Source organism: Astatotilapia calliptera, chromosome 22, assembly GCF_964374335.1.
Source record: "Astatotilapia calliptera chromosome 22, fAstCal68.1, whole genome shotgun sequence".
In the NCBI taxonomy this organism is placed as follows: Eukaryota; Metazoa; Chordata; class Actinopteri; order Cichliformes; family Cichlidae; genus Astatotilapia; species Astatotilapia calliptera.
Genome location: NC_137442.1, coordinates 28,745,893 through 28,770,742, shown reverse-complemented (window position 1 = coordinate 28,770,742; position 24,850 = coordinate 28,745,893). Strand labels below are relative to the sequence as shown.

The window sequence follows — 24,850 nt, the reverse complement described above, 5'->3', positions numbered from 1 at the left end:
CTGGATATTCTTACACCAGAGAAGAGCTCCTTAACTGCAGGACTACAACGCCTGTGGATTTATTTCCAATATTTGTCGCATCTGCGGCAGATTTACTGCTGACTCTGATCAGGAAAGTGAGACGTCGAAAGAGAGGTAAGCGAGCCGGCGTACTCGTGCGTTTGAGGAAACGCGGACTGAGAACGGCCCTTCCTGGGATCTTCCTCTCTAATGTACGCTCACTCTGGAATAAGATAGACGAACTGGCCCTGATGAGAAGCATGAACAGAGACTTTGCCTCCTCCTGTGTCTTATGTTTTACGGAGTCGTGGCTCAGTGAGGACATCCCGGACTGCGCGCTCAAGCTGGAGGGCTTTCATCTGCTGCGCGCGGACCGGCAGGCCGCTCTCTCCGGTAAAACCAAAGGTGGAGGCGTCTGCTTCTACATCAATAGTGGCTGGTGCACAGATGTAACAGTGATTGCTCAGCACTGCTCTCCCTCTCTGGAATATCTTTTCATTCACTGCAAACCGTTTTATTCTCCGCGGGAGTTTGCTTCATTCATCCTGGCCGCTGTTTACATCCCGCCAGACGCGGATGCGCGAGCAGCTCAGTGCGCACTCGCAGAGCAGATTCTCCACACGGAGCGGACATACCCGGACTCTCTCATCATTGCTCTTGGGGACTTTAACAAAGCCAATCTGAGCCATGAGCTTCCGAAATACAAACAGTATATTAAATGCCCGACCAGAGAGGAGAGGACATTGGATCACTGCTACAGCACGATCAGCGGGGCCTATCGCGCGGTGCCGCGCGCTTCACTCGGACTTTCTGATCACGTCATGATCCACCTAATCCCCGCGTACAGACAGAGGCTGAAGCTCTCCAAACCTGTCGTGAGGACCAAAAAACTGTGGAGCAACGAGGCTGTGGAGGAGCTTCGCACGTGTTTGGAAACCACAGACTGGGACACTTTGAAGGCTGCTTCTAACAGCTTGGACGAGTTTACGGACACTGTCACCTCCTATATCCACTTCTGTGAGGACAGCATTGTGCCATCACGCACCAGGGTGAGTTATAACAATGACAAACCCTGGTTTACCCCTAAACTCAAAAAGCTGTGGCTGGAAAAGAGTAAGGCGTTCAGAAGCGGAGACAGGGACTGCTACAGAGAGGCCAAGTACAAGTTCACTAAGGAAGTGGACATTGCCAAACATCAGCACTCTGAGAAGATGCAGCAGCAGATATCAGAGAATGACTCGGCCTCTGTGTGGAAAGGTTTTAGGAATATTACAAACTACAAGCCTAAAACCCCCCACTCCACTGACGACTTGCTCTTGGCCAACACCCTTAACGACTTCTACTGTCGTTTTGACGAGCCATCAGGCAGCCTTCACACCTCCAACGACCCCAACAATAGAGGCACTTTGGACACTCATTCCCCCACCTCTCCCCCCTCCATAGAGCTATCACCACCTTCAAACTGTTCACCTACAACACCCCCCTCCTCACCCCACACAAAAGAGGATTTCACACCACCTCCTCCGACCACAACTCTTCATATTCATGAAGCAGATGTGAGGAAGCAGTTTAAGAATCTGAATGCTCGGAAAGCTCCCGGCCCAGACGGTGTGTCTCCTGCCACCCTCAGACACTGTGCAAACGAGCTGGCCCCAGTGTTTTCTGGCATCTTCAACTCCTCACTGCAGGCATGTCATGTGCCTGCCTGCTTCAAGTCCTCTACCATAATCCCTGTCCCCAAGAAACCTAGGATCACTGGACTAAATGACTACAGACCCGTGGCTCTGACATCTGTGGTCATGAAGTCATTTGAGCGCCTAGTTCTCTCCCATCTCAAGACCCTCACGGCCCCCCTCCTGGACCCCCTGCAGTTTGCATATAGAGCCAACAGGTCTGTAGACGACGCCATCAACATGGCCCTACACTTCATCCTGCAGCATCTGGACTCCCCAGGAACCTACGCCAGGATCCTGTTTGTGGACTTCAGCTCTGCCTTCAACACCATCCTTCCAGACCATCTCCGAGACAAGCTTTCCCAGATGAATGTGCCTGATCCCATCTGCCGGTGGATCACTGACTTCCTGACGGACAGGAAGCAGCACGTGAGGCTGGGGAAGAATGTCTCGGACTCCCGGACCATCAGCACCGGCTCCCCTCAGGGCTGTGTTCTTTCTCCTCTGCTCTTCTCCCTGTACACCAACTGCTGCACCTCCACCCACCAGTCTGTCAAGCTAATCAAGTTTGCAGATGACACCACCGTTATTGGACTCATCTCGGACGGGGACGAGTCTGCCTACAGGAGAGAGGTTGAACGTCTGGTGTCCTGGTGCAGCCACAACAACCTGGTGCTGAATGCCCAGAAGACAGTGGAGATTATTGTGGACTTCAGGAAGCACACAGCCCCACTCCCCCCCATCATCCTGACTGACACCCCCATCACCTCTGTTGACTCATTCCGCTTCCTGGGTACCACCATCACCCAGGACCTGAAGTGGGAGCCCACCATCACCTCCGTCATCAAGAAAGCCCAGCAGAGGATGTACTTCCTGAGGCAGCTGAAGAAATTCAACCTGCCAACACGGACGATGATGCAATTCTACACCGCAATCATCGAGTCCATCCTCACCTCCTCCATCACCGTGTGGTACGCTGGAGCCACTGTCAGGGACAAACAGAGACTGCAGCGTGTTGTGCGCTCTGCTGAGAAGGTGATTGGCTGCAGACTCCCATCTCTGCAGGACCTGTACACCTCCAGGACACTGCGGCGTGCAGCCCGGATCTCAGCTGACCCTTCCCACCCTGGACACAGTCTGTTTGACCTGCTCCCCTCAGGCAGGAGGCTCCGGTCCATTCGCACCAGAACCTCTCGCCACAAGAACAGTTTCTTCCCCTCTGCTGTTGGACACATGAACAATAACCACATGACTGTCCCCGCCACTCACACATGACCCTACGCTGTGTCACTGCATCATTTCATGTCTGGCACTGATCACCACCTGCACTCATGTATATATCCTTCTACGTAGCACTCTTCATTCTTATTCTCATGTATATATCTAATGTATATCTCATGCACATATCTTTCTTTCTACATAGCACTTTAATTCTTATTGTTTGCACTGAAGCACCGCAGCAAATTCCTAATGTTGTAAACCTCAACATCTGGCAATAAACCCATTCTGATTCTGATTCTGATTCTGATTCTGATATTTGAGGAATTTGAAGATGGTGATGTCAGACTTAACCCTCTGTACCCCATAATGACTGCAGATGGCCGGTGTGTTTCTGTTACTTTGTTAAAGAAGCTTACTTCTGTCTGATGACAATGATACTGAGCTGAGTTCTTCAGGATTTCTCTCAGTAAGTGCTGCTGTTTTTGACACCGTTAGCTGCTGTTACCAAAACGTCCTTTGAAGGGGTACTTAGTTGTCACACCCAGCAAATAAACGATATGATGTGAGAATGTAGCCGAACTGTTTATCAGAGCAAAAGTGTGAGTTTTAGGTCTGTCATATAAAACATTAGTTGGTAAAACATGAGCTTATAACCAGATGTCTTTTCAGTAAAGCACTGGTCTGCAAATATTTTTCAGACAGGAAAATCAAAGCATGTGTGAGCTGCAAAGCGACTTTCAGCAGGAAAAAGCTCAAATGCATCACAAAATCCTGGCTCCTCAATATGTTCTTCAGGCAAAAAAAATGATAGAGAATTACAGAAAATGAAAGAATCATACAATATGACTGAATTTAAAAAAAAAAAAAAAAGGTAGAAAAGACCTGAATCCTTTCAACTGTGCATTAATTTAATATTATTTAATATGCTTATTTAAGAAATTGCTACACACACAGATGACATTTATATGTCCTTGGATCGTTTAGAGCAATCTTGATTTTTAACAGGGTTTCACGTGTAGGGACAGAGGGGGACATTTAATAACAAAAAAACTAAAACTGGATCATCTATGAACTCAAGTTGAGGTAATGATGATGACTTGGTGAATTTAAGTAAAATAAATACATAAAAAAAACCTGTTCTCCATCAGCTCAGTCTTGAAGGATAAAAACATAACTCACAGTGTGATGAAGCATTCAGAGGATGACACTGCTGATACAAATTTCTAATTTCTGCCTTTCAGAAATTAGAGCAGTGAAAGGCCAATAAAGAACTTTTTAAACTTTATCATAAATTGTTTTACTTTATTTTTAAAGTAAAGTCTACATTGTGCCAGATTTAAATGTGGCACAATGCACACATAACAATCCTGCACAAAAGAGCTCAGCAAATTTTCATTAAAATACACATTTATCTAAAAACATTTTATTCACTTGTTACATTTTTTAATAAAGTCCATTGCAGGTTCAAAGATCATGGAATCATTAATCAATTTACCAGACAATGCTATTGTTATTTTTTCCATCATTTCATCTGACATGTTCATTGTGACATCACATGTTTCTTATGACATCAGCATGACTCATCACATTCTATTAGAATTCCTTTGATCTGAAATCTATATAAGTAACCCAAACCCTGTGTCCATTCAGTTACAACCTCACTGAAGAGGCAAACAGCTTATACGCTTGACTGTAATTTGAGACACTTTTTTGAAGTGAACAAGGAACACAGTTAGCACTGTTGTAAGTAGTAGTAGATTTTAACTTTAGTTAAATTACAAAAATGTCTGAGTCCCCCTCCATTTCCAGTGATGTGATGGAAGAGAATGTAAACCTTCGCCAGCAAGTGAGGGAATTCAAATATGAGAACGAAAACCTCCGAAAAACCATTGAACTGCTTCTCAAAGAATATGGGTTTTCTAAAAACAAGAAAAAAAGGGAACTACAACTACAAAATGAGAAGCTTTGCTTGGAGAATTCAGAGCTGAACAATTGTGTTGCCAATTTGCAGTGTGAAAATCAAGCTTTGAGACAACAAGTTCAAGCAAAGGAGAGTGCTTATGAACAAAATGATCAAGAATGGAAAAGTGCTCTGGAGCAACTTAAAAACAACTTAAAAATGCCTTGTAAACACGAAGAGTATGAAATGGAGAAGCTGGCATTGCAGGAAAAAGTTAAAGATCTCCAAACGGACAACCAGGCACTCAGGTCAGAAAATGATGCTATAATACAGAGCATGTGTGACCTGAAACAGACTTTTCAAAATGAAGAAGTTAAAATGAGACAGCAAATCCAGGCTCTTCAAAATGACATCCATGAGGCAAACGCAAGCCTGGAAAATTTCAAAGATTTTAAGGAACTGTATGAGGAATCAAAACAGGAAAATGAGTCTCTGAACAATCAAAACCAAGACCTGAAACAAGAAATTGAAGCAAAAAACATTGCTATTCAGGAAGAAGTTAAGGAGCTCAAATCTGTTTTGCAAGAACTCAAATCCTTTGAAGAAGAGAGTAACAGAATAAAGGAACAAAACAACGCTCTGGAACAGGAAGTCCAGGAGCTTACCAAAAAGTTGGCTGATTGTCAGAAGGAAATGAGACAAAATGAACAGGCTCTGGAAGAAAGAATGCACCGTAACCGTGAAGAGTATGAAATGGAGAAGCTGGCATTGCAGGAAAAAGTTAAAGATCTCCAAACGGACAACCAGGCACTCAGGTCAGAAAATGATGCTATAATACAGAGCATGTGTGACCTGAAACAGACTTTTCAAAATGAAGAAGTTAAAATGAGACAGCAAATCCAGGCTCTCCAAACTGACATCCATGAGGCAAACGCAAGCCTGGAAAATTTCAAAGATTTTAAGGAACTGTATGAGGAATCAAAACAGGAAAATGAGTCTCTGAACAATCAAAACCAAGACCTGAAACAAGAAATTGAAGCAAAAAACATTGCTATTCAGGAAGAAGTTAAGGAGCTCAAATCTGTTTTGCAAGAACTCAAATCCTTTGAAGAAGAGAGTAACAGAATAAAGGAACAAAACAACGCTCTGGAACAGGAAGTCCAGGAGCTTACCAAAAAGTTGGCTGATTGTGAGAAGGAAATGAGACAAAATGAACAGCCTCTGCAAAAAGAAATGCAAGAGCTTGATAAAGGTGAACCCCATCAAAGTAGTTTTGAGCTCACACCTGAATCCAATGAGTCAACTGAAAAGGAAGAGAGGATTAAAACAAGCGAAACTACAGACCTGGAGGAGAAAAACAAGGACATCCCTACAGAAAGTTCATCTCACATGGAAACTCCACAAGAGCAGACGTTTCAACCCAGAGACGTGGAGGATCATGGGGGATGGACAACATGGCTCCAAGGTGCTGCCTTGTATTTTGCATTTTCTGACTACATCTATCCCCATTTCTGAAAGGCAGTTTGCAGTAAGTAAGGGGAACGGAGCATTTCTTCCCCACTCCCATCTTTCGACATCCCATGTATATACACCACTACAACTCTTTCCCCTCAAGCCCCATAGACAATATAGAACAGGGGTGTCCAACTCCAGTCTTCAAAAACCAGATGTGCTAAGGAGGAGTGGATCAAGAAAGAAAGCTGTTTTCCTATAGATTTCTATAGGTTTGCATCAGGCTAGCTGTTGCCATCTGGTAGACTTCAGACTGAATGTACACTTAAGGTTCTTCTGTATTGGCTTCAAGTTTCCAACGAACAAGCTATGTCCATGTTTTGTACCATCTATGCCCCAACCAGTCGTGGAAGATGGCTGCCCCTTCCTGAGCCTGGTTCTTCCGAAGGTTTCTTCCTCTTAAAAGGGAGTTTTTCCTTCCCGCTGTCGCCAAGTGCTTGCTCAGAGGGGATCGTTAGATTGTTTGGGGTTTCTTTTATATTGCAGGGTCTTTACCATGCAATATAAAGTTCCTTGAGGCCACTGGCTATGCATTGGCCTAACTTAGCCAGTGGTCACATTGCATACATAGCTATTTATCAACCATCATTTGCATTCTAGATTCCAAAAGGTTGAATCTGTTGATCTGGACGTAGCGTTTTCAGTGGGAGAAATGTTTCCTCACTCATCCAAGTGACTGAAGGAGAATGTTTCTCCCATTGAAAACGCTACGTCCAGATCAACAGATTCAGCCTTTTGGGATTTACTTACCTGGATGCCTGAGCATGCATCAGTGCATTCTCTATTGCTTTTCCATCTTCTTTGTATGGTTGATTATAAGATTAATGGAGGTTTTCTCCATTTTCTTGAACTCAGTTGGAAACTTTTCTTAGCATGAGCTTTAACATAATTTCATGATAAAATAAAAAGAAATTGTGAAACAGTTTAAAGCTTTGTACTGTTTGCTTATTTGATTTTAACAAAGGTTTGGAGAATATGCTACTTTAGTGAGACAGTGTGTTCTTATCTGTATCTGTGGTTTTAAGTTTTTTGTACCCCACTTTAGTTGCATTTCTTTATTTCATTTAAATTAACTTTAAATACTTTAATGTAGCTGCTGTTTGGCTGTTTTTGCTCTTTGTTCCCTTAGAAGAGACTCTTACGGTTTACAAATGGCTCTCCATTTAGTATCACTCTGTGCCTTCTATTTTATCCTAATTTAGCAAATATGTATCATTTTTATTCAGTGTTTTCATGAAAGCCTTATTTGTATCTAATACTATTGGCGAGAAGATATACATGCAAGTTTGAAATCTTTTTTCCTTCACAGGGAAAAATGGCTAAAAGTCATTGTCCCATCTTAGCCAGCTCCTCACCCACACTTATCTGTTTGCCTGGGGTTATTTGCTTTGGATTAAATGTACTCATTTTGGTTCGAGTCGCACAAGGCCATGGTATACCTGATATTTGCAGATGACATTGTGATCTGTAGAAGAATAAGGAGCAGGTGTAAAAGAGCCTGGAGACGTGATGGTATACACTGGAGACAAGAGGAACGAAGGTCAGAATACACGAGTGTGAATTAGAGAGAGCAGGTGTAACAGTAAAGTTGCAAAGAACAAAGGTAGCAAAGGTAGATGCGTTTAAATATCTGGGGTCAACCATCCTAAGCAATGGACAGTCCAGAAGAGACGTAAAAAAGAGGATGCAGACAGGATGAAGACAAGTATTAGTGGTGACTTGTGACAGGTGTAAGCATGATGAATGAGCAGCAAGACATAAAAGGGAAGACTTAGAAAGTGATAGTCAGAGCTGCTGTCATCCATGGTTTGGACATGGTGCCACTAACAGAAAGACAGGAAGTCGAGGCGGAAGTGGAGGAATTGAAAATGCTACCATATTCATATAAAGTAAGCAGAATGAACAAGATTAAAAATGAGTACATGAGAGGGATCGCTCATATTTGAGGAATTTGAAGATGGTGATGTCAGACTTAACCCTCTGTACCCCATAATGACTGCAGATGGCCGGTGTGTTTCTGTTACTTTGTTAAAGAAGCTTACTTCTGTCTGATGACAATGATACTGAGCTGAGTTCTTCAGGATTTCTCTCAGTAAGTGCTGCTGTTTTTGACACCGTTAGCTGCTGTTACCAAAACGTCCTTTGAAGGGGTACTTAGTTGTCACACCCAGCAAATAAACGATATGATGTGAGAATGTAGCCGAACTGTTTATCAGAGCAAAAGTGTGAGTTTTAGGTCTGTCATATAAAACATTAGTTGGTAAAACATGAGCTTATAACCAGATGTCTTTTCAGTAAAGCACTGGTCTGCAAATATTTTTCAGACAGGAAAATCAAAGCATGTGTGAGCTGCAAAGCGACTTTCAGCAGGAAAAAGCTCAAATGCATCACAAAATCCTGGCTCCTCAATATGTTCTTCAGGCAAAAAAAATGATAGAGAATTACAGAAAATGAAAGAATCATACAATATGACTGAATTAAAAAAAAAAAAAAAAGGTAGAAAAGACTTGAATCCTTTCAACTGTGCATTAATTTAATATTATTTAATATGCTTATTTAAGAAATTGCTACACACACAGATGACATTTATATGTCCTTGGATCGTTTAGAGCAATCTTGATTTTTAACAGGGTTTCACGTGTAGGGACAGAGGGGGACATTTAATAACAAAAAAACTAAAACTGGATCATCTATGAACTCAAGTTGAGGTAATGATGATGACTTGGTGAATTTAAGTAAAATAAATACATTAAAAAAAAAACCTGTTCTCCATCAGCTCAGTCTTGAAGGATAAAAACATAACTCACAGTGTGATGAAGCATTCAGAGGATGACACTGCTGATACAAATTTCTAATTTCTGTCTTTCAGAAATTAGAGCAGTGAAAGGCCAATAAAGAACTTTTTAAACTTTATCATAAATTGTTTTACTTTATTTTTAAAGTAAAGTCTACATTGTGCCAGATTTAAATGTGGCACAATGCACACATAACAATCCTGCACAAAAGAGCTCAGCAAATTTTCATTAAAATACACATTTATCTAAAAACATTTTATTCACTTGTTACATTTTTTAATAAAGTCCATTACAGGTTCAAAGATCATGGAATCATTAATCAATTTACCAGACAATACTATTGTTATTTTTTCCATCATTTCATCTGACATGTTCATTGTGACATCACATGTTTCTTATGACATCAGCATGACTCATCACATTCTATTAGAATTCCTTTGATCTGAAATCTATATAAGTAACCCAAACCCTGTGTCCATTCAGTTACAACCTCACTGAAGAGGCAAACAGCTTATACGCTTGACTGTAATTTGAGACACTTTTTTGAAGTGAACAAGGAACACAGTTAGCACTGTTGTAAGTAGTAGTAGATTTTAACTTTAGTTAAATTACAAAAATGTCTGAGTCCCCCTCCATTTCCAGTGATGTGATGGAAGAGAATGTAAACCTTCGCCAGCAAGTGAGGGAATTCAAATATGAGAACGAAAACCTCCGAAAAACCATTGAACTGCTTCTCAAAGAATATGGGTTTTCTAAAAACAAGAAAAAAAGGGAACTACAACTACAAAATGAGAAGCTTTGCTTGGAGAATTCAGAGCTGAACAATTGTGTTGCCAATTTGCAGTGTGAAAATCAAGCTTTGAGACAACAAGTTCAAGCAAAGGAGAGTGCTTATGAACAAAATGATCAAGAATGGAAAAGTGCTCTGGAGCAACTTAAAAACAACTTAAAAATGCCTTGTAAACACGAAGAGTATGAAATGGAGAAGCTGGCATTGCAGGAAAAAGTTAAAGATCTCCAAACGGACAACCAGGCACTCAGGTCAGAAAATGATGCTATAATACAGAGCATGTGTGACCTGAAACAGACTTTTCAAAATGAAGAAGTTAAAATGAGACAGCAAATCCAGGCTCTTCAAAATGACATCCATGAGGCAAACGCAAGCCTGGAAAATTTCAAAGATTTTAAGGAACTGTATGAGGAATCAAAACAGGAAAATGAGTCTCTGAACAATCAAAACCAAGACCTGAAACAAGAAATTGAAGCAAAAAACATTGCTATTCAGGAAGAAGTTAAGGAGCTCAAATCTGTTTTGCAAGAACTCAAATCCTTTGAAGAAGAGAGTAACAGAATAAAGGAACAAAACAACGCTCTGGAACAGGAAGTCCAGGAGCTTACCAAAAAGTTGGCTGATTGTCAGAAGGAAATGAGACAAAATGAACAGGCTCTGGAAGAAAGAATGCACCGTAACCGTGAAGAGTATGAAATGGAGAAGCTGGCATTGCAGGAAAAAGTTAAAGATCTCCAAACGGACAACCAGGCACTCAGGTCAGAAAATGATGCTATAATACAGAGCATGTGTGACCTGAAACAGACTTTTCAAAATGAAGAAGTTAAAATGAGACAGCAAATCCAGGCTCTCCAAACTGACATCCATGAGGCAAACGCAAGCCTGGAAAATTTCAAAGATTTTAAGGAACTGTATGAGGAATCAAAACAGGAAAATGAGTCTCTGAACAATCAAAACCAAGACCTGAAACAAGAAATTGAAGCAAAAAACATTGCTATTCAGGAAGAAGTTAAGGAGCTCAAATCTGTTTTGCAAGAACTCAAATCCTTTGAAGAAGAGAGTAACAGAATAAAGGAACAAAACAACGCTCTGGAACAGGAAGTCCAGGAGCTTACCAAAAAGTTGGCTGATTGTGAGAAGGAAATGAGACAAAATGAACAGCCTCTGCAAAAAGAAATGCAAGAGCTTGATAAAGGTGAACCCCATCAAAGTAGTTTTGAGCTCACACCTGAATCCAATGAGTCAACTGAAAAGGAAGAGAGGATTAAAACAAGCGAAACTACAGACCTGGAGGAGAAAAACAAGGACATCCCTACAGAAAGTTCATCTCACATGGAAACTCCACAAGAGCAGACGTTTCAACCCAGAGACGTGGAGGATCATGGGGGATGGACAACATGGCTCCAAGGTGCTGCCTTGTATTTTGCATTTTCTGACTACATCTATCCCCATTTCTGAAAGGCAGTTTGCAGTAAGTAAGGGGAACGGAGCATTTCTTCCCCACTCCCATCTTTCGACATCCCATGTATATACACCACTACAACTCTTTCCCCTCAAGCCCCATAGACAATATAGAACAGGGGTGTCCAACTCCAGTCTTCAAAAACCAGATGTGCTAAGGAGGAGTGGATCAAGAAAGAAAGCTGTTTTCCTATAGATTTCTATAGGTTTGCATCAGGCTAGCTGTTGCCATCTGGTAGACTTCAGACTGAATGTACACTTAAGGTTCTTCTGTATTGGCTTCAAGTTTCCAACGAACAAGCTATGTCCATGTTTTGTACCATCTATGCCCCAACCAGTCGTGGAAGATGGCTGCCCCTTCCTGAGCCTGGTTCTTCCGAAGGTTTCTTCCTCTTAAAAGGGAGTTTTTCCTTCCCGCTGTCGCCAAGTGCTTGCTCAGAGGGGATCGTTAGATTGTTTGGGGTTTCTTTTATATTGCAGGGTCTTTACCATGCAATATAAAGTTCCTTGAGGCCACTGGCTATGCATTGGCCTAACTTAGCCAGTGGTCACATTGCATACATAGCTATTTATCAACCATCATTTGCATTCTAGATTCCAAAAGGTTGAATCTGTTGATCTGGACGTAGCGTTTTCAGTGGGAGAAATGTTTCCTCACTCATCCAAGCGACTGAAGGAGAATGTTTCTCCCATTGAAAACGCTACGTCCAGATCAACAGATCCAGCCTTTTGGGATTTACTTACCTGGATGCCTGAGCATGCATCAGTGCATTCTCTATTGCTTTTCCATCTTCTTTGTATGGTTGATTATAAGATTAATGGAGGTTTTCTCCATTTTCTTGAACTCAGTTGGAAACTTTTCTTAGCATGAGCTTTAACATAATTTCATGATAAAATAAAAAGAAATTGTGAAACAGTTTAAAGCTTTGTACTGTTTGCTTATTTGATTTTAACAAAGGTTTGGAGAATATGCTACTTTAGAGAGACAGTGTGTTCTTATCTGTATCTGTGGTTTTAAGTTTTTTGTACCCCACTTTAGTTGCATTTCTTTATTTCATTTAAATTAACTTTAAATACTTTAATGTAGCTGCTGTTTGGCTGTTTTTGCTCTTTGTTCCCTTAGAAGAGACTCTTACGGTTTACAAATGGCTCTCCATTTAGTATCACTCTGTGCCTTCTATTTTATCCTAATTTAGCAAATATGTATCATTTTTATTCAGTGTTTTCATGAAAGCCTTATTTGTATCTAATACTATTGGCGAGAAGATATACATGCAAGTTTGAAATCTTTTTTCCTTCACAGGGAAAAATGGCTAAAAGTCATTGTCCCATCTTAGCCAGCTCCTCACCCACACTTATCTGTTTGCCTGGGGTTATTTGCTTTGGATTAAATGTACTCATTTTGGTTCGAGTCGCACAAGGCCATGGTATACCTGATATTTGCAGATGACATTGTGATCTGTAGAAGAATAAGGAGCAGGTGTAAAAGAGCCTGGAGACGTGATGGTATACACTGGAGACAAGAGGAACGAAGGTCAGAATACACGAGTGTGAATTAGAGAGAGCAGGTGTAACAGTAAAGTTGCAAAGAACAAAGGTAGCAAAGGTAGATGCGTTTAAATATCTGGGGTCAACCATCCTAAGCAATGGACAGTCCAGAAGAGACGTAAAAAAGAGGATGCAGACAGGATGAAGACAAGTATTAGTGGTGACTTGTGACAGGTGTAAGCATGATGAATGAGCAGCAAGACATAAAAGGGAAGACTTAGAAAGTGATAGTCAGAGCTGCTGTCATCCATGGTTTGGACATGGTGCCACTAACAGAAAGACAGGAAGTCGAGGCGGAAGTGGAGGAATTGAAAATGCTACCATATTCATATAAAGTAAGCAGAATGAACAAGATTAAAAATGAGTACATGAGAGGGATCGCTCATATTTGAGGAATTTGAAGATGGTGATGTCAGACTTAACCCTCTGTACCCCATAATGACTGCAGATGGCCGGTGTGTTTCTGTTACTTTGTTAAAGAAGCTTACTTCTGTCTGATGACAATGATACTGAGCTGAGTTCTTCAGGATTTCTCTCAGTAAGTGCTGCTGTTTTTGACACCGTTAGCTGCTGTTACCAAAACGTCCTTTGAAGGGGTACTTAGTTGTCACACCCAGCAAATAAACGATATGATGTGAGAATGTAGCCGAACTGTTTATCAGAGCAAAAGTGTGAGTTTTAGGTCTGTCATATAAAACATTAGTTGGTAAAACATGAGCTTATAACCAGATGTCTTTTCAGTAAAGCACTGGTCTGCAAATATTTTTCAGACAGGAAAATCAAAGCATGTGTGAGCTGCAAAGCGACTTTCAGCAGGAAAAAGCTCAAATGCATCACAAAATCCTGGCTCCTCAATATGTTCTTCAGGCAAAAAAAATGATAGAGAATTACAGAAAATGAAAGAATCATACAATATGACTGAATTAAAAAAAAAAAAAAAAAGGTAGAAAAGACCTGAATCCTTTCAACTGTGCATTAATTTAATATTATTTAATATGCTTATTTAAGAAATTGCTACACACACAGATGACATTTATATGTCCTTGGATCGTTTAGAGCAATCTTGATTTTTAACAGGGTTTCACGTGTAGGGACAGAGGGGGACATTTAATAACAAAAAAACTAAAACTGGATCATCTATGAACTCAAGTTGAGGTAATGATGATGACTTGGTGAATTTAAGTAAAATAAATACATTAAAAAAAAAACCTGTTCTCCATCAGCTCAGTCTTGAAGGATAAAAACATAACTCACAGTGTGATGAAGCATTCAGAGGATGACACTGCTGATACAAATTTCTAATTTCTGCCTTTCAGAAATTAGAGCAGTGAAAGGCCAATAAAGAACTTTTTAAACTTTATCATAAATTGTTTTACTTTATTTTTAAAGTAAAGTCTACATTGTGCCAGATTTAAATGTGGCACAATGCACACATAACAATCCTGCACAAAAGAGCTCAGCAAATTTTCATTAAAATACACATTTATCTAAAAACATTTTATTCACTTGTTACATTTTTTAATAAAGTCCATTGCAGGTTCAAAGATCATGGAATCATTAATCAATTTACCAGACAATGCTATTGTTATTTTTTCCATCATTTCATCTGACATGTTCATTGTGACATCACATGTTTCTTATGACATCAGCATGACTCATCACATTCTATTAGAATTCCTTTGATCTGAAATCTATATAAGTAACCCAAACCCTGTGTCCATTCAGTTACAACCTCACTGAAGAGGCAAACAGCTTATACGCTTGACTGTAATTTGAGACACTTTTTTGAAGTGAACAAGGAACACAGTTAGCACTGTTGTAAGTAGCAGTAGATTTTAACTTTAGTTAAATTACAAAAATGTCTGAGTCCCCCTCCATTTCCAGTGATGTGATGGAAGAGAATGTAAACCTTCGCCAGCAAGTGAGGGAATTCAAATATGAGAACGAAAACCTCCGAAAAACCATTGAACTGCTTCTCAAAGAATATGGGTTTTCTAAAAACAAGAAAAAAAGGGAACTACAACTACAAAATGAGAAGCTTTGCTTGGAGAATTCAGAGCTGAACAATTGTGTTGCCAATTTGCAGTGTGAAAATCAAGCTTTGAGACAACAAGTTCAAGCAAAGGAGAGTGCTTATGAACAAAATGATCAAGAATGGAAAAGTGCTCTGGAGCAACTTAAAAACAACTTAAAAATGCCTTGTAAACACGAAGAGTATGAAATGGAGAAGCTGGCATTGCAGGAAAAAGTTAAAGATCTCCAAACGGACAACCAGGCACTCAGGTCAGAAAATGATGCTATAATACAGAGCATGTGTGACCTGAAACAGACTTTTCAAAATGAAGAAGTTAAAATGAGACAGCAAATCCAGGCTCTTCAAAATGACATCCATGAGGCAAACGCAAGCCTGGAAAATTTCAAAGATTTTAAGGAACTGTATGAGGAATCAAAACAGGAAAATGAGTCTCTGAACAATCAAAACCAAGACCTGAAACAAGAAATTGAAGCAAAAAACATTGCTATTCAGGAAGAAGTTAAGGAGCTCAAATCTGTTTTGCAAGAACTCAAATCCTTTGAAGAAGAGAGTAACAGAATAAAGGAACAAAACAACGCTCTGGAACAGGAAGTCCAGGAGCTTACCAAAAAGTTGGCTGATTGTCAGAAGGAAATGAGACAAAATGAACAGGCTCTGGAAGAAAGAATGCACCGTAACCGTGAAGAGTATGAAATGGAGAAGCTGGCATTGCAGGAAAAAGTTAAAGATCTCCAAACGGACAACCAGGCACTCAGGTCAGAAAATGATGCTATAATACAGAGCATGTGTGACCTGAAACAGACTTTTCAAAATGAAGAAGTTAAAATGAGACAGCAAATCCAGGCTCTCCAAACTGACATCCATGAGGCAAACGCAAGCCTGGAAAATTTCAAAGATTTTAAGGAACTGTATGAGGAATCAAAACAGGAAAATGAGTCTCTGAACAATCAAAACCAAGACCTGAAACAAGAAATTGAAGCAAAAAACATTGCTATTCAGGAAGAAGTTAAGGAGCTCAAATCTGTTTTGCAAGAACTCAAATCCTTTGAAGAAGAGAGTAACAGAATAAAGGAACAAAACAACGCTCTGGAACAGGAAGTCCAGGAGCTTACCAAAAAGTTGGCTGATTGTGAGAAGGAAATGAGACAAAATGAACAGCCTCTGCAAAAAGAAATGCAAGAGCTTGATAAAGGTGAACCCCATCAAAGTAGTTTTGAGCTCACACCTGAATCCAATGAGTCAACTGAAAAGGAAGAGAGGATTAAAACAAGCGAAACTACAGACCTGGAGGAGAAAAACAAGGACATCCCTACAGAAAGTTCATCTCACATGGAAACTCCACAAGAGCAGACGTTTCAACCCAGAGACGTGGAGGATCATGGGGGATGGACAACATGGCTCCAAGGTGCTGCCTTGTATTTTGCATTTTCTGACTACATCTATCCCCATTTCTGAAAGGCAGTTTGCAGTAAGTAAGGGGAACGGAGCATTTCTTCCCCACTCCCATCTTTCGACATCCCATGTATATACACCACTACAACTCTTTCCCCTCAAGCCCCATAGACAATATAGAACAGGGGTGTCCAACTCCAGTCTTCAAAAACCAGATGTGCTAAGGAGGAGTGGATCAAGAAAGAAAGCTGTTTTCCTATAGATTTCTATAGGTTTGCATCAGGCTAGCTGTTGCCATCTGGTAGACTTCAGACTGAATGTACACTTAAGGTTCTTCTGTATTGGCTTCAAGTTTCCAACGAACAAGCTATGTCCATGTTTTGTACCATCTATGCCCCAACCAGTCGTGGAAGATGGCTGCCCCTTCCTGAGCCTGGTTCTTCCGAAGGTTTCTTCCTCTTAAAAGGGAGTTTTTCCTTCCCGCTGTCGCCAAGTGCTTGCTCAGAGGGGATCGTTAGATTGTTTGGGGTTTCTTTTATATTGCAGGGTCTTTACCATGCAATATAAAGTTCCTTGAGGCCACTGGCTATGCATTGGCCTAACTTAGCCAGTGGTCACATTGCATACATAGCTATTTATCAACCATCATTTGCATTCTAGATTCCAAAAGGTTGAATCTGTTGATCTGGACGTAGCGTTTTCAGTGGGAGAAATGTTTCCTCACTCATCCAAGTGACTGAAGGAGAATGTTTCTCCCATTGAAAACGCTACGTCCAGATCAACAGATTCAGCCTTTTGGGATTTACTTACCTGGATGCCTGAGCATGCATCAGTGCATTCTCTATTGCTTTTCCATCTTCTTTGTATGGTTGATTATAAGATTAATGGAGGTTTTCTCCATTTTCTTGAACTCAGTTGGAAACTTTTCTTAGCATGAGCTTTAATTAACATAATTTGCTGATGAAATAAAAAAGAAACTTTGAAAGGATTTAAAGCTTTGTGCAGTTTGATTATTTGATTGTTAGCAAAAGGTTTGGAAATATGCTATTTTTGTGGGCTAGTCTGTTCTTTTCTTTATCTGTGGTTTTAAGTTTGCATCAAGGTTGTTTTGTACCCCACTTTTGTTGCATTTCTGTATTTGCTTTAAATTAACTTTAGATATTTTAATGTATCTGCTTTAAATTTAAAGCAAAGGGTATCTTGTATGCAGAGATACTCTGTAAAAATAAAAACAAGTTTAAAGATTGGTAAAACCAATGTCAGAAAAATAGTGTCAGAAAAATATTGCAAAATAACTTAAACTAACGATCACATAATTTATTTCCATCACTGTATTCCTTTGGGATAATAAATGAAAAAAACCCGTTATTTTAGCTTTAAATTCACATGAAATATTGTGTATCTTTAACAGATTCTGTATGTTTTAAGTACAGAATGATGAGATTTTGTGCTCTTTTCAATGGCTTTTAACGAGACACAAAAAAAAATTAAAATTAAACACATGTAGATAGTCAACTTGTGTTTTAATCTAGGTGCAGTTGTAAACAGGTACAGTTTAGGTCAATTGTGAAATGGTGCCCAGGTAGTCTAGCTCATGGCGTCCATAGGTGCAATTGCATGAAGCCTCAGGACCAATGTCTTCGTGCAAGAAGGAATGAAATGAACACTGTCAGTCCTTTAGTGGCTTTAGTGACTTGTGCTCACAGTCAAGCACATGTAAATCCTCTGACATTCCCATTCCCCTTCCACTATATATGTTGTGTCCTCCAAACACACAGGCCTGCCCTGCTTGACCATCTCAATCTCTGTCACTTTCGCAAACAAAGATTTTAAAGTTGGAACTTGCCTCTAAAGTAAACCTACATATAGATGTAGATCTCCAGATCTACATCTAATGGCTGGTTTGGTTTCATTCTCCATCCTTGCTGTGCCCCTCAACTTTCCCCTTCCTGCCTTATATAGCTGCCTTATATTTCCAACACCTTTCTATAAGGTGTTGGAAATATAAGGCAGCTTCCTGACAACGTCGCCAGTACCTTGAGCCTTGGTGCTCACCACATTGCATAGTTTAGCTGTACCTTTAACTGGGATCATTTTGGCTTCCCCACTTTCTTGATCTAGGCTCCTAACGTCAGTAATTCCTGTGGTGTGCTGCACAAGAAATGGAATGATGGGGAAATCATTACCCATAATGACTGCAAATGGTAACTTTTAAGCCAAGACTTCTGACATAACAAAGGTCTGAACCTTGCTGTCAGATATACACATGTGCATTTCCATGTATATAGCTTATGCAGGACTTGTCTTCATTCCATTTATCTTGAGGCACTAAAGTGGACAATGCTGACTGAAATCTTTCCCGTTTCTAATGATACTGTAACACACTGACCATTAATCAGAAAAGGGAATGGGAGGAGTTATTTGCTGAATTGTACACACGGAGGTTGGCCTAGGAACTGTGCAAAAACAGACGATTTTGTCTCGTTTGTAAGTGGACAAGAATACTGAGTGTAACATAAAACATTACATTTTATATATGGTGTGGAGAATCCAGATAATGCACTAAAACAATGTGGGAGAGCAATGACTGTTATGATGCTGTTAACATTAGTTTCTTGCTAATCTTTATATATATAGGTTTGCAGTGTCACTGACAAGAAGCATGTTTTTCAAGATTCCCATGATTTCGTTCACACAGTCAGACACAGTCACAGCTCAGTATAAAAAAATGGAGTGTAAGGAATGTAGAATATGCACAAATTAAACAAATGCAGCATGTGTGCACTATATGTCAACAAATGGTGTATATTTGCTATGTGCTACAAATGGGGAACATACAGACATACATATGCTACAGCCATTATAGTATGATTAAATCATGCATTTATATGGGAAGACAGCAGTTGCATTTTTGAATATATTGCAATATATGCAAGCAACATGTATAGGCATGTGTTGATTAATATGAAAAAACACTGATGTGATGAAAACCAGTGCTATAATTTAACATTACACCAGGTACACAACTATTTTGTACTTTGAGAACACCAGAAGAAAGTAGTTCCTCAATTTCAACTAATAACTCATAACTAATGGCTATAGTAATAATTACTAAATCATGCATATAATTTTTTATGTATTAATAATTTACATTTTAAAAGAGCAACTCTCGAGTTTCCATTTGCAAACATCCCTTTGGCAGATTCTTCAGATCTCATGAACGTTTCGACCAAAGAAGGAAAAGAGAAAATCTATTGCTCCCCTCCTTACAAAGACAGAGCTAACAGCAAAAAGCATGCTTTCATGAACATACTGCAAAGATCAAAAACTAAACACTGTATGGCCTGCATTAGTTTTTGTTTATTTCAGATAAGAATACAGACATAAAGTAAAGTACAGCTCTTCATCTAGGAGTGTTGCATGGGGGTAAGGCCAGTCCCCTTGCAGCATGTGATGGTGAGCAGATCCAGTGAGTTGTCCCTTTTATACCAGATACAGTGTATAAACCACAGATAAGAATCTGGACTCCTAACTGGTAGCTGTCAGGACTAAAGAAGAAAATCAGCATCTGAGTATACCAATGTTATTTAGCCATCTTAAATCTTATGACCTTATATGTTTCTTGAAAAAGCCTGCCACTGGCAATTTATGTCATTCCCTACTCTTTTTTCAAGACAAAGACAGAGTTCAGTACATATAAGCAGCAGGATAGAGGACAAGTGATCAGTAGGGGAGGAGATCACATGGAAAGGTTGAATAAAAGGCTTTATGAACGTGGCAGGACTCAAGTAAAAGTAAAAAAGCATAGGCTCTGAAATGTACTCAAAGTAAGAAAGTAAAAAGCAGCTCTGTGGAGGATATTTCTATTTTTTTTCCTGTTTTAAGTTTTCTTAGTGTACAGGCTGTAATCAGCGGACCTGCTAGTCTTTGTAGATTTACACAACTGAATTCAACCAGATGTCAGCAGATGTTTCATGAGTTGTCCTGGCTGACTTCCGTCCTGACAGTACACTGTTTATGCTGTCTTTATATTAGACACTACGCAGTTGGTATGAGGGTGAAATTCAGTCAGTGAATCCAAGCATCGGACCATAAAACCACAGGCACTGTGCACCACACACTGTTCTTTAAATCCATCACAGTGCAGCAAACTAACCTGTTTATCCTGCACTCACCTGCAGAGGATTTTCATGCAGCCTTTAAATAGCAGTTAGTCTACCTCAGTTTGATTTGCAGCACATTTCACAATATGGGAAAAAATGTCATGTTACATGAACAGACCCAATATCTGATTTAAAACATAAGGAATTACATGTAAGCTTTAAAATTCCAGTTTCTTAAATCCCACTGAGCAGTCCTTACCTTTATATCTAACCTGTCTTGCACCTCTCCTCCCCTGTCTTTCTTATCTTTCTCCATCTCTGAGTGACATTAGCTCTCTTTCTCTCCAGCAGCTGGACCTTTTAGCTAGCAACACACTTTGAGACAAACTGCACACAAACACTTTGTGTGTTTGCTGATCTTTGTTGAGCTGACAGAAATGCTCCATTTGAAATTACCTGCTGTGTTGTTTTTGTATGTATACCGAGCTTCTTATTAACTGCACGCACACACTGATCTCTGCTCCGCTTCCACTTTATTTCTTATTCTTTTCCCTTGCCCTGAAGCTTCTTGCTCGCCAGTGAATTACACACATTGCAGCGACACAGTGCCATCTAGTGGCTGATACAAACATAGGTCAACATGCTACATCTCCCTTCTTAAAAAAAAAACACAACTCAGGCTTGTAAAATTTCTAAGGCAACTGAAATTACAGGAATAACATCCTGAGCACATCCATTGATAACATAGCATTCGACTCAATACTGGCTATATCACAAACATAATAAACAGATGCATTTAGTGACATCATTGGAACAACAAACATATAAACAGCCTTTTTTTTTTCTAGGGCAGCGATCCGCCTGCACCCTTTACAATATTACAGGTCCAAGACCTGTCTTGGTTTGGTAACACGCCCATATCGAGTCGTGTATCCAGGTGTTGTAATGTCTTCACCAGGGGGCTCCACAGGCGGGGGCTGAGATACCACAGAGCTGTTATCGCTGATGCCTGTAGGTTGAATGAACTCCTCACCTCCTACGCTGTTCCTGCTTTCGCGGAGGTGTCGGCGGTTACGCCGGTAAACTTGTCCTGTATCTGTGGTTATGTTGTAGCTTCTGGACGTGTCGGCACAACTTGTGACCACAGCTGGTTTCCAGGAACCGTCTTTTTGCCGGAACCGGACCGGTGTGCCAGGATATAGTTGAGGCAGAGGTCGGGCGGCTCTGTTGAAATAAGTCTGCTGGCGCTGCTGGCAGACTTCTCTCCTTTCACGCACTGTTTGCTGGCAAACTACTTGGGGTTCCAGCTGTTTTGGTGTTGCAGGGAGGATGGAGCGAAGTCTCCGGCTCATGAGTAGTTGTGCAGGCGACTTTAAGTTGTCCACGGGGGTGTTCCGGTATTCTAATAGGCTCAAGTAGGGATCCTTATGTTCCGCTTTGGCCTTGTCCAGAAGTTTCTTTGCTGTCTGGACTGTTTTCTCGGCTAGACCATTGCTCTGTGGGTAATGGGGACTAGTAGTGGTGTGGGTGAAACTCCATGACTTTGCGAACTGTTGAAACTTACTCGAAGCATAGCACGGACCGTTATCACTAATCACCGACTCTGGAATACCATGCCTAGCCATGGCTGACTTTAGTTTGTGGATCACTGCTTCTGCAGTGCAGCTGTGCAGTCTTTCCAACTCGAAGAATCTACTGTAGTAATCTACCATGATGATGTAGTCTTCCGAGTTCCAAGTGAACAGATCGATGGCTATGACCTGCCACGGTCGTTCTGGTATTGCATGTGACAACAGGGGTTCCTTGGGGTTAGCAGCTTGTCTCTCCTGGCATGTGCTGCAGGCTCCGACGGCTTCCTCAATCTGCTTTCCCATGCCTGGCCAAAACAGAAGGTCTCTGGCTCTGTTTTTGCTCTTTTCTATGCCCATATGGCTGGAATGAATCCGATCTATCATGTCCTTTCTGAGCCTTTTTGGGATGATCATTTTCTCTCCTTTAAACATGATCCCGTCTATCAGTGAGATCTCATCCCTGTGGTTCCAAAACTCCTGGATGTCAGGCGGGCATTGAGACCTTTTATCTGGCCATCCACTCAATGTGGTCCTTCTCAGGGTGTTGAGCTGAGGATCCTGGGCTGTTTCGTTTCTTATCTCTGAGAGTCTCTGGTCACTGACAGGCATGTTGCTGAGGACTGAGTGGATCTGCGCATCCATCCCGTCACATAGTGATTTGACGTGGAACTCTATGGATTTCCGGGAGAGCGTGTTGGCTACCGGGATGTCTTTCCCTGGCTTGTGGATGATGCTGATGTCGTACTTTTGCAGCTGTAGCATCATCCTCTGTAGCCGTGGTGGTGCTGATGCTATTGGTTTTTTGAGTATGGACTCGAGTGGCTTGTGGTCCGACTCAATGGTCACATGTCGCCCGTACATGTACTCGTGGAACCGCTTGCAACCAAAGAGAACAGCATACAGCTCTTTTTCTATTTGGGCATAGTTCTGCTCAGTGCTGTTAAGTGACTTGGATGCGTAGGCGACTGGCTTGCCGTCCTGTAGCATCACAGCACCGAGGCCACTTTTGGATGCATCGACCTGGAGTCGTAGCGCTTTCTTGGGGTTGAAGAAGGAGAGAACTGGGCCTGGTTCTCTAGTGATCAGCTCCTTCATTCGTTGAAAGGATCTGTCATGGTTCTTGTCCCATACAAACTCACTGTCCTGCTTTAACAGCTGGCGGAGCGGTGCGTTTATCTCTGACAGGTGTGGGGCAAATCTTGCTAAATAATTAACCATCCCCAGCACTGTTTCCAATTCTGCCCTGTTCTGTGGGGGCGCCATGTCTTGGACTGCTTTTACTTTTTGTGGATCTGGTTTCAGTCCTTCGTGTGACAATGTGTGACCGAAGTAACTGACCTCTTTGACGCAGATGGTGCACTTGTCAGGGTTCAGTTTTACACCTCTCTCCCTGCTGCGCTGCAGCATGGCCCTCAGATTGTCGTCATGCTCCTGTTTGGTTTCTCCGAAGACCAGTACGTCATCCACAATGGCTTCCACGCCCCTCAGGCCCTCGTAGGTCTCGTCCACGCGTCGCTGGAACTCATCCTGGGCTGAGATTATGCCGAATGGCAACCTGAGGAAGCGGTACCTGCCAAACACAGTATTAAATGTGGTTAACAGAGATGATTTGTGGCTTAGCTTAATGGCCCAGTAGCCTGATCTGGCGTCCAAAACACTGAAATACTTGGCCCCAGCAAGTTTTGTGGTGACATCCTCCAAGGTGGGTAGAGGGTAATGGGGTCTTTGTATAGCCTTGTTGAGGGGTCTGGGGTCCAGACATACTCTGAGTCTGCCCGTCTTGGGTTTTTCCACGACAACAAGTGCATTCACCCAGTCCGTAGGATCTGTGACCTTGCATATGATTTGATTCCTTTCCATGTTGTCGAGCTCGTCTTTGAGTCGGGCTCGCAGAGCGATGGGAATCCGACGAGGTGGGCTGACTGTGGGTGCAACGTCTGGATTTACATGGAAACTGCATTCGCCAGGAAATTCTCCTATCCCTTTAAATACGTCAGCATATTCGTCCAGCATTGCCTGTGAACTGTTGGTTGTCTTGCCTCTTTCTTCCGTCACTGCCATCACGATCCTTACCAGGTTAAGGTCACGGCAAGCTTTCATTGCTAATACAGGTGGGGCGCTTGTGTTAACAACATGGAATTCCAACGTGCAGGTTTTGTCTTTGTGTTTGCATTTTAGCTGACATTTCCCTTCCATGCTGAGTGAGTGTCCCCCGTAATCTGTGAGCTTGTGTGTGACAGGCTTCAGTGTCACATGTGGGAAGAGTGTCTGGAACATGTTGGCTGGAATTGTGTTTGCTTGCGCCCCAGTGTCAACTTTAAACCTCACTGTCTGTGGGGGGGAACCAAGCTGCATGTCTGCATATGCTTGCTCATCCTTTCTTCCTTCATTTTCTATGGTGATGCTATCAATGTAGAAACAGTCTTGGTCCTCATCTGTGTCCTTAGTTGTCGTTTCTATGTTCTCTCTCACAGTGTGTACTGATTTGAGGTGGGTTTTTGTCTGCGAAGGGAGTCTTGACCTGCATGCTCTTGCAAAATGGTTCATTTTCTTGCATTTTGCACATTGCTTCCCTTTTGCTGGGCAGATGTCTTTATTACTGTGTTGTCCGGCACAATAGCTGCACGTTTTTAGTGTTGCATTAGCGTGTTCTTTTGGTCTCACGCTTCTTGTTTGATATTCTTGTCTGTGCGATTTCCTGCCGATGGCGTGCACAGTTTCTTGGCCCCTGGAGTGACCCATAGTTTTTAGCTGCTGCTTTGCTAGCTCGTGTGATCGTGCTATATCTATAGCTTTCTCTAGCGTGAGCTCTGCGCCTTGGCTGAGTAGCTTTTCTCGGACGTGTGGCG

The 24,850-nt window shown here is 41.4% G+C and overlaps 1 protein-coding gene across 1 annotated transcript; it reads left to right on the top strand.

Annotated features, from left to right (window-relative positions):
- Positions 1-14,491: 14,491 nt before the first annotated feature.
- Positions 14,492-16,390, top strand: LOC113014903 (uncharacterized). The gene has a single exon (XM_026156714.2). The coding sequence runs from the start codon at positions 14,759-14,761 to the stop codon at positions 16,388-16,390; it is 1,632 nt and encodes a 543-aa protein (XP_026012499.2). The 5' UTR covers positions 14,492-14,758.
- The last annotated feature ends 8,460 nt before the right edge of the window (positions 16,391-24,850 follow it).